Below are 13,325 nucleotides of genomic sequence, written 5' to 3' on the forward strand. Positions count from 1 at the left end.
ATTTGGACTTTTGAGCATATTCCATATGTCCCTTATGCTCCTTTCTTACTTCCTATTCATTTTCTCCTAGGCTTCAGTTTGGATACTTTTCTATTGACCTATCTCCAAGTTCACCAATCTTTTCTTCTGTTCTGACTAATCTGCTGTTAAACCTACAAGTAAATCTTTAATATAGTTGTTAAAATCATTTATGTAATTTCCATTTGACTCTGCTTTATTTATCTGAAGTTTTAATCCAATTTTTCTTATTCTTTATTTTCTTTGGCATTACCAGTACAATCAGGTTTTGACATTTTGCTTGCTAACTCCAACATCACCAGAGGATTTGCTTCTTTTATATATGTCTGTATGTGCATATATATAGATAGATATGCACAGATATATATAAGTAATTTATAATTTATAATTTCTCAGTTTTGTTCAAGTTATCCTGTTGCTCAGATATGGTTTGTGGCTACAGTACAGTTTTGTTGAGGCTCAGTCTACTTCCAGTTTATCCCTATTTCTAGATTGTTACTGTTCAGAGATTTCAACCAACATTTATTTATTTATTTATTTGACAGAGATCATAACTAGACAGAGAGGCAGGCAGAGAGAGAGAGGAGGAAGCAGGCTCCCTGCTGAGCAGAGAGCCCGATGCGGGGCTGGATCCCAGAACCCTGGATCATGACCTGAGCGGAAGGCAGAGGCTTTAACCTACTGAGCCACCCAGGCGCCCCTCAACTGACAATTCTAATTATTTGCTGGAGTCCCCTTCCCTAGTAGGTCTCTGACTGTGGTCACATCAGCACCATAAGACTTCAGGAAACTTTGCTCTGCTTCTCAGAGGTTTTCTGTTTAGGATCTTAATTAAGTGTAATTACAATAAATCAAAAGCAACAAGTACCATAGAAATGCTTCAGATAAAATATTGTGGAAGTTCAGAAGAAGCGGTTTCTTCACTGTGGTGATTAGGAACACTCAATGAACATGGTAGCACTTGAACAGGAACTTGAAGGATACCAAGATACTATAATAAGAAACTTCATTATACTGCTTTACCTTAAGAGAGAAACTGCATACTGTTCTATATTCGGTTCCAATATACTCCAAACTTTTTGAAGAGTGTCTGCAACACTGGCATTTTCTTTTGTATCTAAAAATAGTAATTAAAAATGCAATATAAAAACTGCGAGATGTCTGAAAGATCATCTTGTTCAAAGCTCTTCTTTTACAGATAAAGAAGCTGAAATTTACAAGGTGGTATCCAAAGCCACAGGCTTTATTAGCAGCAAAATTTTGCTAAAATATAAAGTTATAAACTTCTAGTCAACGGCTCTGCTCATCAATTTGTGCTGTTCCCTTCATCTTCAGTTTAAAAATCACAAAGTGTCCCTTGATCTAATTGAAGAGTCTCATCAAAGAGTTTATATCAGGAGACCTTTTGTCACCAAAAGTTCCTTATGAAAGTTTTTACGACAGAAAAAAAAAAAAATTCATCCAATTTTTCTAAAAAACAATGGCTAATGGGATCCCACTAAAGCTCAATCCCATAATCCACATTTGTTTAGGAGTAAATGAAAATGGTAAGAAAAATGCAAATACATACTAGCTGGCTCAAATTTAACATGTCAGAAACTGACTTTTTCCCAAATTATCCTATTGTAATGTCTTCATAACACTTACTAGCATCTGAAATTGATATCTTAATATATTTACTTGTCCATTGTATGTCTATCACCACTAGAACACAAGGTTCATCAAAGCAGAAACTGTCAGTTTACCTGACTTCAACAGAGTCAGAATTTAGAACAGTGCTGTGCACACAATAAATAAGCGTTAAGTGAAAGAAATGCATATATTATTAATTATTAAAACATTATTAAGTTGTTCAAGTTTTTATGTCTCAAAAGAGAAATAAAACCATTGTTTAAATATAATTTTTACAGCATATGTGGACAAAAAATATATTTTACTATATATTTGATTTGATAAATCTATCTTTACTTTTTCTAATAGAATAATAGCAAAATTAAGCAACAGTAATATTTTTCTCACACACAATTATACAATACAGTTAATTAACTTTACATTTGTGTATCTGTAGTTTTCCCCGCTGAGATGGACATTTTGATTATTCCCATTAAATACTTCCAATAGAGACACTTTACAACAAAATGTTTCAGTACATTCAAAGAATTCTATTGGCTGGTGCATCTGGGTGTCTCAGTCAGTTAAGTGTCTGCCTTCAGCTCAGGTCATGATCTCAGAGTCCCCAGATGGAGCCCAGAGTTGGGCTCCCTGCTCAGGGGGTTGTCTGCTCCTCCCTCTCCCTTTCCCCTGACTTGTGCATTTGCAAGCACGCGTGCGCTCTCTCTCTCTCTGTCCCCTCTCAAATAAATAAAACCCTCAAACAGAATTCTATTGGAATTTTCTTTTGAAACTTTTTTTATGAAACAAAATCTGCAAAATGAAAATAATTAAATATAGTTTTGCCCTGCAGTGTTTTATTTTAAGTTGATAAAAAGCTAAAATAAAATAACCTTTTTCACAAAAAGTTCATCATACATACCTAAATAATTTAATAGGATACACTGATAATTTGGCTTAACAGCTAGAATACACTGCAAACGCATTCTGTGTACTCTAAACATATACCACATGGACATATGAAAGCTTCCTTCATTCAGCTCATTCATTCATTTACCCATTCATTCATTTATTTCTTTGAAAAATGGTCTACAAATATAAAATATCCATGACTTAGCTGAAGCTGACTGCTGTAGCATTCTGCTAGGTATTGGAGATGCATGGAGGAAAAGACGGGCTGTCGGTGTTTTAAGACACAACAGACTGGGAAGACACAGCGGATCTTCCACTGACTCCTTCATTCTTTCTTCCAGCACATATTTGCTTTGTGCTTACTCTGTACCAGGTACTGTGGTCAATTCTGGCAGCTAGAAAGTAAGGGTGCTGACATGCATTCTGACCTCAAGGAATTTCAATTTTTTTTTTTAAGATTTTATTTATTTACTTGACAGACAGAGATCACAAGTAGGCAGAGAGGCAAGAAGAGAGAGAGGCAGAAGCAGGCTTCCCGCCAAGCAGAGAGCCCGATGAGGGGCTTGATCCCAGAACCCTGGGATCATGACCTGAGCCGAAGGCAGAGGCTTTAACCCACTGAGCCACTCAGGTGCCCTGGAATTCCAATATTTATAAAGTTACAAAGAATCAGCCCAATAGTAAAGTAAGACGACTCCAAAATGTTTTTCCTTAGCACACAAATATTCCTTCTTACATACACAAGTTTATTTTATAAATGACTAGAACATGATACCTGGTGTTCTAGCTTTCATAAGCAATCTGACATAACTCCCTCTCCACATGGCTTGAATTTTAATTGCTGCTGCTACTTCCTCGGGAGAATATTCTTTATCACTCACTGGTAGAGAGTATTTAACATCGACCCATTCCGCTGGAAAGAGAAAAAAATTTTGGACTGAAGTTTAAGTTAAAGTATTTAATCCTTTCCCCAGTTCTCAATGCTTTTAACTGCTAAAGTACCCTGACATATAAAGTGCCACAATGATAGATTTATTTTTATAATTAATATTCTGCTCTGTAGGTGGCCCTTTTTTAGAATGTAAACACTCTGGAAAAGGGAAACACTACATATTGACCCATGAGTAAGCTTCTATTAATTATTCTGTGAAAATAGTGAGGAGTTTCTCTCAAAATTGAAAGAAAATATTAAAATTGCATGACTAGAGCATAGGGAGAGCAGGAAAGGAGAGTTACTTGGATCTGAAGATCTTCCCAGAATTCCTCAAATCATACCATAAATGTTAGCGACATTCATAGTCTTTCAGGGAAGAAACAAATAGAACAGGGAAATTCTGGGCTTCCCTGGAAATATGGAAGTTGGGGACACATGACAGATCCTTGGAGAACTGTGGGCTTCCCAGAGCACAGCTTGAATTCTCCATGTCTCTACCTACTCCACAAAAACTTTGTGCTTTTTTCAAATTACTTCTCTTCTATAAGCCTAGAAAGCCTTTTGTCAAACAAGTATCTAAACTATTCAGTACCTAAAGAAACCTCTTCTAAGGAGAAATCGAGTAACTCCAAATCCAAAACCATAGCACGAAATGCAAATTTAAAGTTGGGAGGAGGTTTTGTTAGCTGAGTTTTTTTCATTAAGCGCCATAAAGAAATATGAAAAACCTGAAAAAGAGAAAATATGTTAGTACATTTTTTTTAAACCAAGAAAATGGCATTACCTGGGCCAAAGAGGCTCTAAAGAACTTTAAATACTCTAAAAATAAAAATACGTATTTCTCAGATGCACAATAACAGAAGATTTTGAAGTCTCACTCACCCAGGAAGAAAGCAAAATTACTTATCACCTTACTATTTCTAGTTTAATAAAATTTAATCACTATAACGTTTATAATGTACCCTCAATCAGAATATAACTGTTTAAAGAGATAAAGCATAAGATGAAAAATATGGCCTGTGTCCTTAATTAAGCAAATTGAATATTATATTTCATTTGTTCTAAAATGTAATCCACTGTAAGACACACTATTGTTTCATGTGTTACCAAAAAAGAAAATATGCTGTTTGGATTTTTTATTACTTGCTTATTTTCATCTATGAATACTTGCTTCCTACTGAAAAAGCTCTTTTAGATTTGTTTAGACAGAGCTTTTCCATCATTCATCACACCGAAACACAAATGAAGAAATAAAATGAGCTGCCTAAGTTTTGGTTAAGAATTCTGAAAACATTCATATTCAAACTCTTACCCTTGCAAGTCACTTTTTGAAGATATTTAATATGTGTGTTTTCCTATATAATTTTGTCCTTTATGTTGTCAAGCTTTGAAGTACCATTGCCTAAAGTGCATTCTACTTTTGTCCCTGGGGTTTCACTCAAACCACCGACCCCCGTCAGTAAGTGCTGGTGCTGACTCACTTCTGATCCTACCAAAGACCACCCATGGAAGGTTTTTAGACCATAACCAGAACACATATTCCTTCTTCCAATTTTATTTTCATAGTTTTTATCTTGAAATTCTGAGATTCCATTTACCCAGTCTTTCCACTGAGAATGCCAACCAAGGCCCAGCACCTTGCTGCTGGATTATTTTTATCTACTTATTTGTCCACAGGGAGTAATGTGCTTAGTGGATTATGTAAGGTGCCTGGGACAGCATCTGAGATGATTTTTAGCCACATTCTCTTCTCCTTCTCTCTCTTTTCCCTGGGCCCCGGAGGTGGGGAGAGGTATCAGTCTGGTGTGGGGAAAATCCCTCTGCTATCTTGTTTTTTTCAGAGGCTCTCTAATGTGATTTCTCTTCCCAGAAGGATTAGGCCTTTGTCAAACAATACACATATTTCTTTAGAAGCAGTAACAGTATGAACCCTTATGAACATGTCCATGTGTGTGCAGAGAATTCTGAAGGCTACCTGGCCAGCAATAACTATAAGGAACCACCAATTACAAGGCAGACTCTGATTTCCTTCTCATGTTAAAATGTGGAAAGAAATGTGCCCCTTAGAATTGGTGAAATACAGTGCTCTTCAAAGACATATGATTATTGTACTTCCTGCTTAGTCCACATTTTCTGACTACTTCTCACCCTTCTCCATATGTTTAGAGAAAAGGACTTAATCTCATAATCTATATTTGTAACTGCCCCATCAACTGACAATGGTGGATAAGCCTGCAAGAAACCACCTAACCCATGCTGAGCAAATCATTGTTACTTTGGTTGAATAGTTTGAAATCAGGATCAAGACATTCTAAACTGGCCTCATATGGGAAAGTGATGCAAGTCAGGAGTCAGTTTTTCCATGATATGAATTTAGGAGTAGAGACAACATGTTTACAAGAAGAAAAACAAAATGAAGAAGATATGTTCCAAAGGCTGTCTATCCCTTCTTTAAAGTTCTCCACTGAGTCCTTCCTATCCTTGGGAGCCAAGACCTCCCTATATCCTTATAATAAATTAGCACAACTAACTCCTTGTTATGACTTAAATGAGTTAGATTTGTTTTTTGTGCCATGCTAACAAAATGCTCTAAGTATTTCAGTGTCTAAGATAAAAATAAAAAAAATAACTGGTTATATTAATCCTCCTACTCTCCTACACTTAAGTGTTCAGTGTCCTTGATCATGTTGGTGTTCTACAGGATATCAATCTGGGTTCTGTGTGAATGTTGATGACAGCAGTGAACTCGGACCTGAGGGCAGGAAGGGGCCATTACTCTGACATCCTGATTAAGACACATGCATGTTAGAGAGTAGGGAATAATCTCACAGATTCATGGATTCACCATATCAGTGATTTCAGGGGTCTAGAGGATTAGGCATGCTGGGACATCCCTTCTAAGGTAAAGGATAAGATACTACAATTAAGAAAGAGGCCAGTCCTTCATAGTCTTCTCTGGAATTCCTGATAAAATATTCTGCTTTGGGGAATATTATTCCAATCATTTACTGAATGACTTAGAAGGCCTTAAGGTTGAGCAGAATCCAAAGCAAAAGAAAGATCTCTAGGAGATTTGAGCACCGTGGGAAACAAAGAAAGATCACCTTGTCCAATTGTGTTATAAACATTGCTAATGAAAGATCTCCCAGAAAACACACTAGTGTTATTCACTAGTGAGAGAGTCCTTATCTGTGGGATACTTACCTGACCCATCTGGAATTGTTTATGGTAGATAAATTTGAAATTTATTGATTTATGGGATGTGGCTCTAAAAAAGTGTCACATAACTATGTAATATAAAAATGTAAAAGTATTCAAAAATTTAAAGTATTTCGTTACCAAAATTGCTCCCTTTTGTGTAAATGAAGCATGCACAAAGGTCCTTTACATATTAGATCTGGCCTAGCGACAGCAGATTCATGCACAAGTAATCTGGGTGGCAGAGACAGGAACTGCGAATGGCTCCAACAGTTTGGGCTCTCTTTTATCCAGGTTTAGCAATCTGTCAGTAGCAGAAACTTTAATACAATACCATCCTCCGGGGATTCCAGTCAGTTGTATGGTAGCAAGTTTATTTCAGTGGGCTTCTATCAAGGGTATACAGAAGCACCAAGACATGTCCCAGCAAATTCAGACATAATACTTCCTGTCTCCATTTTGTCCTTCCTAGCATTGACACTTACCTCAAATATGAGTTTGCTTTCTCTTTCTTTGGTGCCTCTGCCAGTATCATTGTCCAAGGGGTTATGGAAAGTCTGATTTACAAACATTAGATCCAACCTAACATCCCCTGGGAGCAAGGTCATATTATACAGAGAAGATTTAACCACTGGAGAATGTCTTGGACTCAATGGGCCTAATATATACTGCAGAAGGAACCGATAAAACTCCTGGTAAATTGAAATGGCATATAAAAGTCTCAGCTAAGAGGCCATCCTTGTGATGACATCTTGTAGAACTGACAGGATATCTTCCAGGGCATGGTATACATGAACAGAACCAAAAACCAACATGCAGTGTTGTATCTGTAAAAGCTAAGACACATAGGGATTCAAAAATTAGAAGTAAGATTGGCCTCTCTCACCATTATTTCGCAACGGATGTTTCCATCAGGCAACGTGTTATGATTTACAATAAACCTAAGTTATGATATAGGCCTGGTTGCTTTGAGCTTCTCATTCAGGTATGCGAGTAGGAGAAAAGGAAAAAATATAATGCTGTGTGGGGAGAATTTACCCTGACTGTCATGAAGTACTAGGGTTTCTACTCCATAATGGGGACAAGAAGAATTATGTTTGAATTCACTGGGACACTTCTTGGTGCTTCCGCAGTAAATGATTAATCACAGCCTGAAAAGAGTAAGGCAATCAAGGTCTTGGGCACATCAGGATTAGAAGTCTAGGTCACCCACCAGGCAACAAGAACAACTGAAGCTTTGGATGGAAGAAAGGAGAACTCTAGAATGGTTGGTAGAGGAGAGAGATGTTGAATACCAACTATGGCTTCAGGACCAGATGTAGCAATGGAGACCACAACTTTCTAGTCCTATGATGATTTAATTATTTGCTTATTTTTAAGGTTTGGGAATACCGCCTTAAGCCATCTACAACCACCACCTTAAAGAGTGGATTGATAACAGAGTTCACTTAAGGGGGGAAATCAGATTGGTTGAAGAGTAAATCATGGCAGGTATTTCTTGCAGATTATTCATGCTATAGGTGAACAGTTCTCAATTAGGGGTGAACTATGTCCCAGGTAGAGTTGCCAGATAGAATACAAGATACTATAAAGGCAAAAACAAATTACAAGAGAAAGGCTTAATTCTCTCTATGGAAAATAAAAGAAGAAACTATTTCCCTCCCTTTTTCTTAGACACCTCTTTCAGAAATTTACTATTGCAAGTTCTTTCTCTTTCTCTGTGAAATGTATGTAAGTCTTTTTCAAAAGGCTAAATTTTGAAGATCACCTACTATTTTTTTTTTTTTGGCAAATGGAAATTATCCTTCTAGAAACATCATAACTTAGATGTGCTTACCCTGAAGTGCTGTGTAGTTAGTTCTTTATTGTGGAGGGGTATAGGGTAGTGAGCCGCTTGTAAATCCTTCATAGCCACAGAGAGTTTACCCTTATCTTTGAAACTAGCAATCACATGTCCAACAGCTTTCAAAATCGTTAGAGACTGCTCTGTGAATCGGTAGCTCTCCTGTGGAGACAAAGCATAGCAGCCAGCCTTACTTTCTTTTTCATTTTTATTAAAGTGTAATTAAGCTTATACAAATTTAATTTCTGTTGGTATAATAAACCTCTTCTGTATAGTTGATTCAATAGTTATTTATGAAACCCTTGCTTGATCAAGGCATTTTCCTAGGGTCTATGATCTCAAAGATATAAAACAAGTGTTATAATTCCTGCTGTAGTGGGGACACATGGGAAGGACACCTACCTCATACTGGGAGCCAGAGGAAATTTCTCCAGAGTATTGATACCTAGACTTAGTCCCAAGGACATCGAGGAGTTACTTTGACACAATTGTGTGGGACTGGAGAACTGATGGGCAGAGAAGAGTTTAGGGAGAGAGTGATAAAGATTAAAAAGATAAGTGGGTGAAAAAGGTAAAAAGATAAGTCCTGCTATTGACTCTGAGGAGAAAATGAATGCAAAAGGGGGATAGGGATATGGAAAACAGTATGGAAGTTCCTCAAAAATTTTAAAATAGAACTATCATCTATTCTAGCAATCTTACTTTGGGTATATAACCAAAGAAAATGAAAACAGGACATTGAAAACATATCTGCATCCCCATACTCATTGTAGCATTATACATATTAGCCAGGACATGGAAACAACCTAAGTGTCCATCAGTGGATAAATAGATAGAGAAGATGTAGTGTATGTGTGTGTATAGATAGATGTATGTATATATATAAATACAGATGTAGTATGTATATATATATTATATATCCATTACACATAACTATATATATGTAAAGCTGTAGTATATATGTGTAATATGTACACACATATATTTTATATATATACTTTACACACACACACACAAACACACAGAGACAATGGAATATTATTTAGCCATGAGAAAGAAGGAAATCCTGCCATTTGTGACAACATGGATAGATAGACTTTGAAGGCATTCTGCTAAGTGAAATAAACCAGACAGGAAAAACAAAGACTGCACAGTATCATTTATGTGTGGAATATTTAAAAACAAACTCAAAATCAGAGGGTAGAAAAGTGGTTGTCAGGGGCTAGGAAGTGGGTAAAATGAGTGGTTCATGAAAGGATATGCACCTTCAACTACAAGATGAACAAAGTCTGAAGATCTATATGTAAACCATAGTGACTACAGTTGATAACACTGTATTGTATAATTGGTATCTAAGAGACCAGAACTCAAATGTCACCCCCCCAAAAAAAATGTTGTTAACAACAAAAAGATAAGTATGAGAGGTGATGGTTGTGTTAATTAACTAGATGGTGGGTATCCTTTCACAATGTTTATGTATATCACATGACCACAATGTACAGTTTATATAACTTAGGATTTTATTTGTCTATTTTACCTCAATAAAGCTGACAGAAAAAAGAAATTGGATGTCAAATTGCAAATCTGTAGGTCAAACACAAAAAGAGAGTCAGTGTGGGGTGGGGGAGCAGAGAAAGAGAGAGGAGGAGAGAGAGAGAGAGAGGAAGAGAACCCTGAGAGGAAAAGGAATTTACAGATTATTTTGATCGGTGTGTAGTAGGTAGTTGGTGGCTAGAGGAGAAGCTACCCAAAGCAGAGGGTGCTTTGAGACAGCATGAAGAGGGTGAAATTGTGAAGTGTTTTCATTCCTTCCTAGGGTGCACCATGGTGCCATCATTGTTCCTTGGTTCCCTGCAGAAATTGTGAGGAATGGCCTAGCAGCTATGCCTGGACGCTATAGATACCCTGCTGGGGTGACCGGATGAAGACAGATGCAACTGAATTGCCCCCTTAATGCATTCGTCATTCTATTACCTTCTACCCCAGCCTCTGAAAGCCTAGAGAAAGCATCTTCTCATGGTGTTTCTCCCTGAGGTGAAGCCATGACCAGAAAAATTGGTTAAATGATAGCACTGGGAGTGATCATGTATGGCTCTGAGGAGTATCTGTCTCTCTGCCCTTGGACTAGTCTATCTCTTGTTTCTTCATTAAAACTGAAGAATAATAATAGGTCCTGGTTTTCAGGCCCAGTAATTTTTACAAGATGGAGGAACTGATAACCCCAGGGAAAGATGAGTTCGCAGACTAAAATAACTAAACATTTATAAAGTTAAGTCACCTAAAGAAAGAGACAAACTGGATAATCCATACTAACTGAAGCAGAATCTTTTTTTTTTTTTTTAAGGGAAACAAAGAAAAAATGAAATAAGAATTTAAATAAGCAAGATAGGGGCACCTGGGTGGCTCAGTGGGTTGGGCCTATGCCTTCAGCTTGGGTCATGATTTCAGGGTCTTGGGATTGAGTCCCGCATGGGGCTCTCTGCTCAGCGGGGAGCCTGCTTCCCCCTCTCTCTCTGCCTGCCTCTCTGCCTACTTGTGATTTCTGTCAAATAAATAAATAAATAAATAAGATCTTTTAAAAAAAGAATTTAAAATAAACAAGATAAACATAATTAAGGGAATAAGAGACATGTATTTATAAGGTGGGCTTGTTGATCTTCTGTCTATGGAGCAGGAGGGAGAGGACAGGTGAGAAACAGCACAGCAGAGAGGGGGCAGCCATGGGCAATCTTATACAACCACTGCCCAGAGAGGCAAGAATTCATGACTGAGCACATCTGGGCCACAGCAACATTAACATAAAAGAGCTGCTTCTGAGGCATCTTGTTGCTACCTGGGCCCAGAAGTTTACTGACTGGCTGAGAAGATCCTGCTTCATTAATATGAGGAGGTGCTACAGGGAGATGGGTTTGGTAGAGGGTGTAAAACCGGACTATGCAGCAGGAATGCCTCACACAAATTGGGCCCTCCCCAAAGCATCAGGCAACATATCTAAAGAAGATGTCTTATGGAGATCATCTAAAACTAAGACAGGCTCTCAGGGGAAATGCTGGGTTCGTTTACATTGTTTCTTCTTTCAGATGTTTCAGAACAGAGGAGTAAGAGAAACTAAGAAGAGGCCAAGAGAAGAAGAGATGAGCAAGAATGACAAAACTATCCATGGATCCTCTCTCCCTGGATTCCAGAGTCAAACACTCCAAATTCTTTAGGTCAGTGAAGGGGCACAAGGACAATATGATACCACAATTTTAAGCTTTAATGAAAAGGTCTGTACTGACCCTCTATACATCCCAAACGACCAATATGCTATGGGATCTACCAAAAATGTGGATGTGACAGGGAATTCCACAGAGCAGCGGTGAAGGCAGTTGTTGGGGAAAAACTAAAATTATTTTATTTGTATCTGTATTGTTAACAGAGTTTAGACTATTTATTATACATAAATACATTTGGGAGGAGTTTCTTAAAATTCTTAGTTCTTAATTCTTAATTAACAGTTTTAAAAGGTAAAAAAAAAAAAAAAGTAAGGAATATGATTTAGTTCCGAATTTTTGGAAACACACACACACACACACACACACACAAAATCATGGTTGCTTAAATACTTACGGGCTCAAAGTGGGGTAGCACAACATCTTCATCTCCAACAACAAAAGTCACCATGCTGCAGATGTGTATGGAATGTCCTACTGGGGAGTATGCAGTGAAAAGCAGCATATGTCTCCTAAAGACAATGGAAAATATATAAGGACCAATGGGCTCCTTTGTTGTAGTTCTAGCCTCTGTTAGTTCCTTGATGACAGTCTGTGCTCAAATGAAGTCAAACATTAGTGAGACTTGAATTTTTTAACACAGATGGGATAAAGACCTTTGAATTTTCATTCTGAAAGAATCATCAGAGGTCATGGGATTTAATTGCATTAATTATATAGGACAGAAAATAGTTACACTAAATGATGAACTTGACCATGAGGGAGCTCTCTGCCATATACCACAGTCACATCCCAGGAGATGATTTTTCCCTAACAATAATTCATGGTGCTTAAGGCTTTGGAGATTTCAGATTCATTTCATAGTCATTTTCTCACAAATGTGTCATTTCACCTATGCTGTTTGTGCCTCTCCTACCAGGTTGTGGTATCACTGAGAGCAGCAATGCTCAGTTACTGAGCACTTGGAACATTCATAAAACACTCACACAGATAGATTAGGTCCTGGGGGAAACACTTGGATATATATAAGAAGGTTTTTCATTAATTCCCTGGTTTTGGTTGTTGTGATGGATGAGCACTCAGACAGAATAATGACTTCTGGGAAAGTCTCTTTATGACAAAGTTTTTAGGGTAGAAGTGAGAAACTCTGAAGTTTTAAAATTTATTATTTTCTAGGAATACTGGGTGCTTGCCACACATTATTTTAGCATTTGCTTTTGCTGTGTAGGCTTTGCTTTTTCTATAAGAGCTGTAGCTTTTCACTGATTACATAGAATTAACATGATTGATCTTAGGAAATCCAGTAAAAATATTTATTTCATCTGAAATAGGAAGTTATGTTTTGAATTTTAGTTATCAAAATCAAGAAAGCTTCAACTATACATATTTTCTTTAAAATGGAAAATGTTATCTCAGTCAAAGTTATCTTAATTAAAAATAAAACTATAGGTAAGATTAAAAGCAAACCACAGGTTAAAAATAAAGAAACCATAGGGGAAAAAATGCTATGTTTGTCAATCTGTTTTTAAATAAAATCATAGTTTTACTAAGGGATATAAGATTTACCAGAAAACAAAAAGGATAGTTTAATAAATGA

At 37.0% G+C, this 13,325-nt stretch overlaps 1 protein-coding gene across 4 annotated transcripts in view; it reads right to left on the bottom strand.

Annotated features, from left to right (window-relative positions):
• Nucleotides 1-13,325, bottom strand: part of ADGB (androglobin) — a 172,548-nt gene that overhangs the window by 66,948 nt on the left and 92,275 nt on the right. For all 4 annotated transcript variants that reach the window (XM_013056253.2, XM_013056252.2, XM_013056251.2 and 1 more), the window contains 5 exons: nucleotides 12,126-12,240; nucleotides 8,511-8,678; nucleotides 4,068-4,203; nucleotides 3,317-3,454; nucleotides 1,042-1,135 (listed from right to left, as the gene is read on the bottom strand). In XM_013056253.2, coding sequence (XP_012911707.1) covers nucleotides 1,042-1,135; nucleotides 3,317-3,454; nucleotides 4,068-4,203; nucleotides 8,511-8,678; nucleotides 12,126-12,240 — 651 coding nt within the window. The remainder of the gene's footprint in view (nucleotides 1-1,041; nucleotides 1,136-3,316; nucleotides 3,455-4,067; nucleotides 4,204-8,510; nucleotides 8,679-12,125; nucleotides 12,241-13,325) is intronic.

Source organism: Mustela putorius, unplaced genomic scaffold, assembly GCF_011764305.1.
Source record: "Mustela putorius furo isolate JIRA1106 unplaced genomic scaffold, ASM1176430v1.1 tig00003863_pilon_pilon_pilon, whole genome shotgun sequence".
Lineage (NCBI taxonomy): Eukaryota > Metazoa > Chordata > Mammalia > Carnivora > Mustelidae > Mustela > Mustela putorius.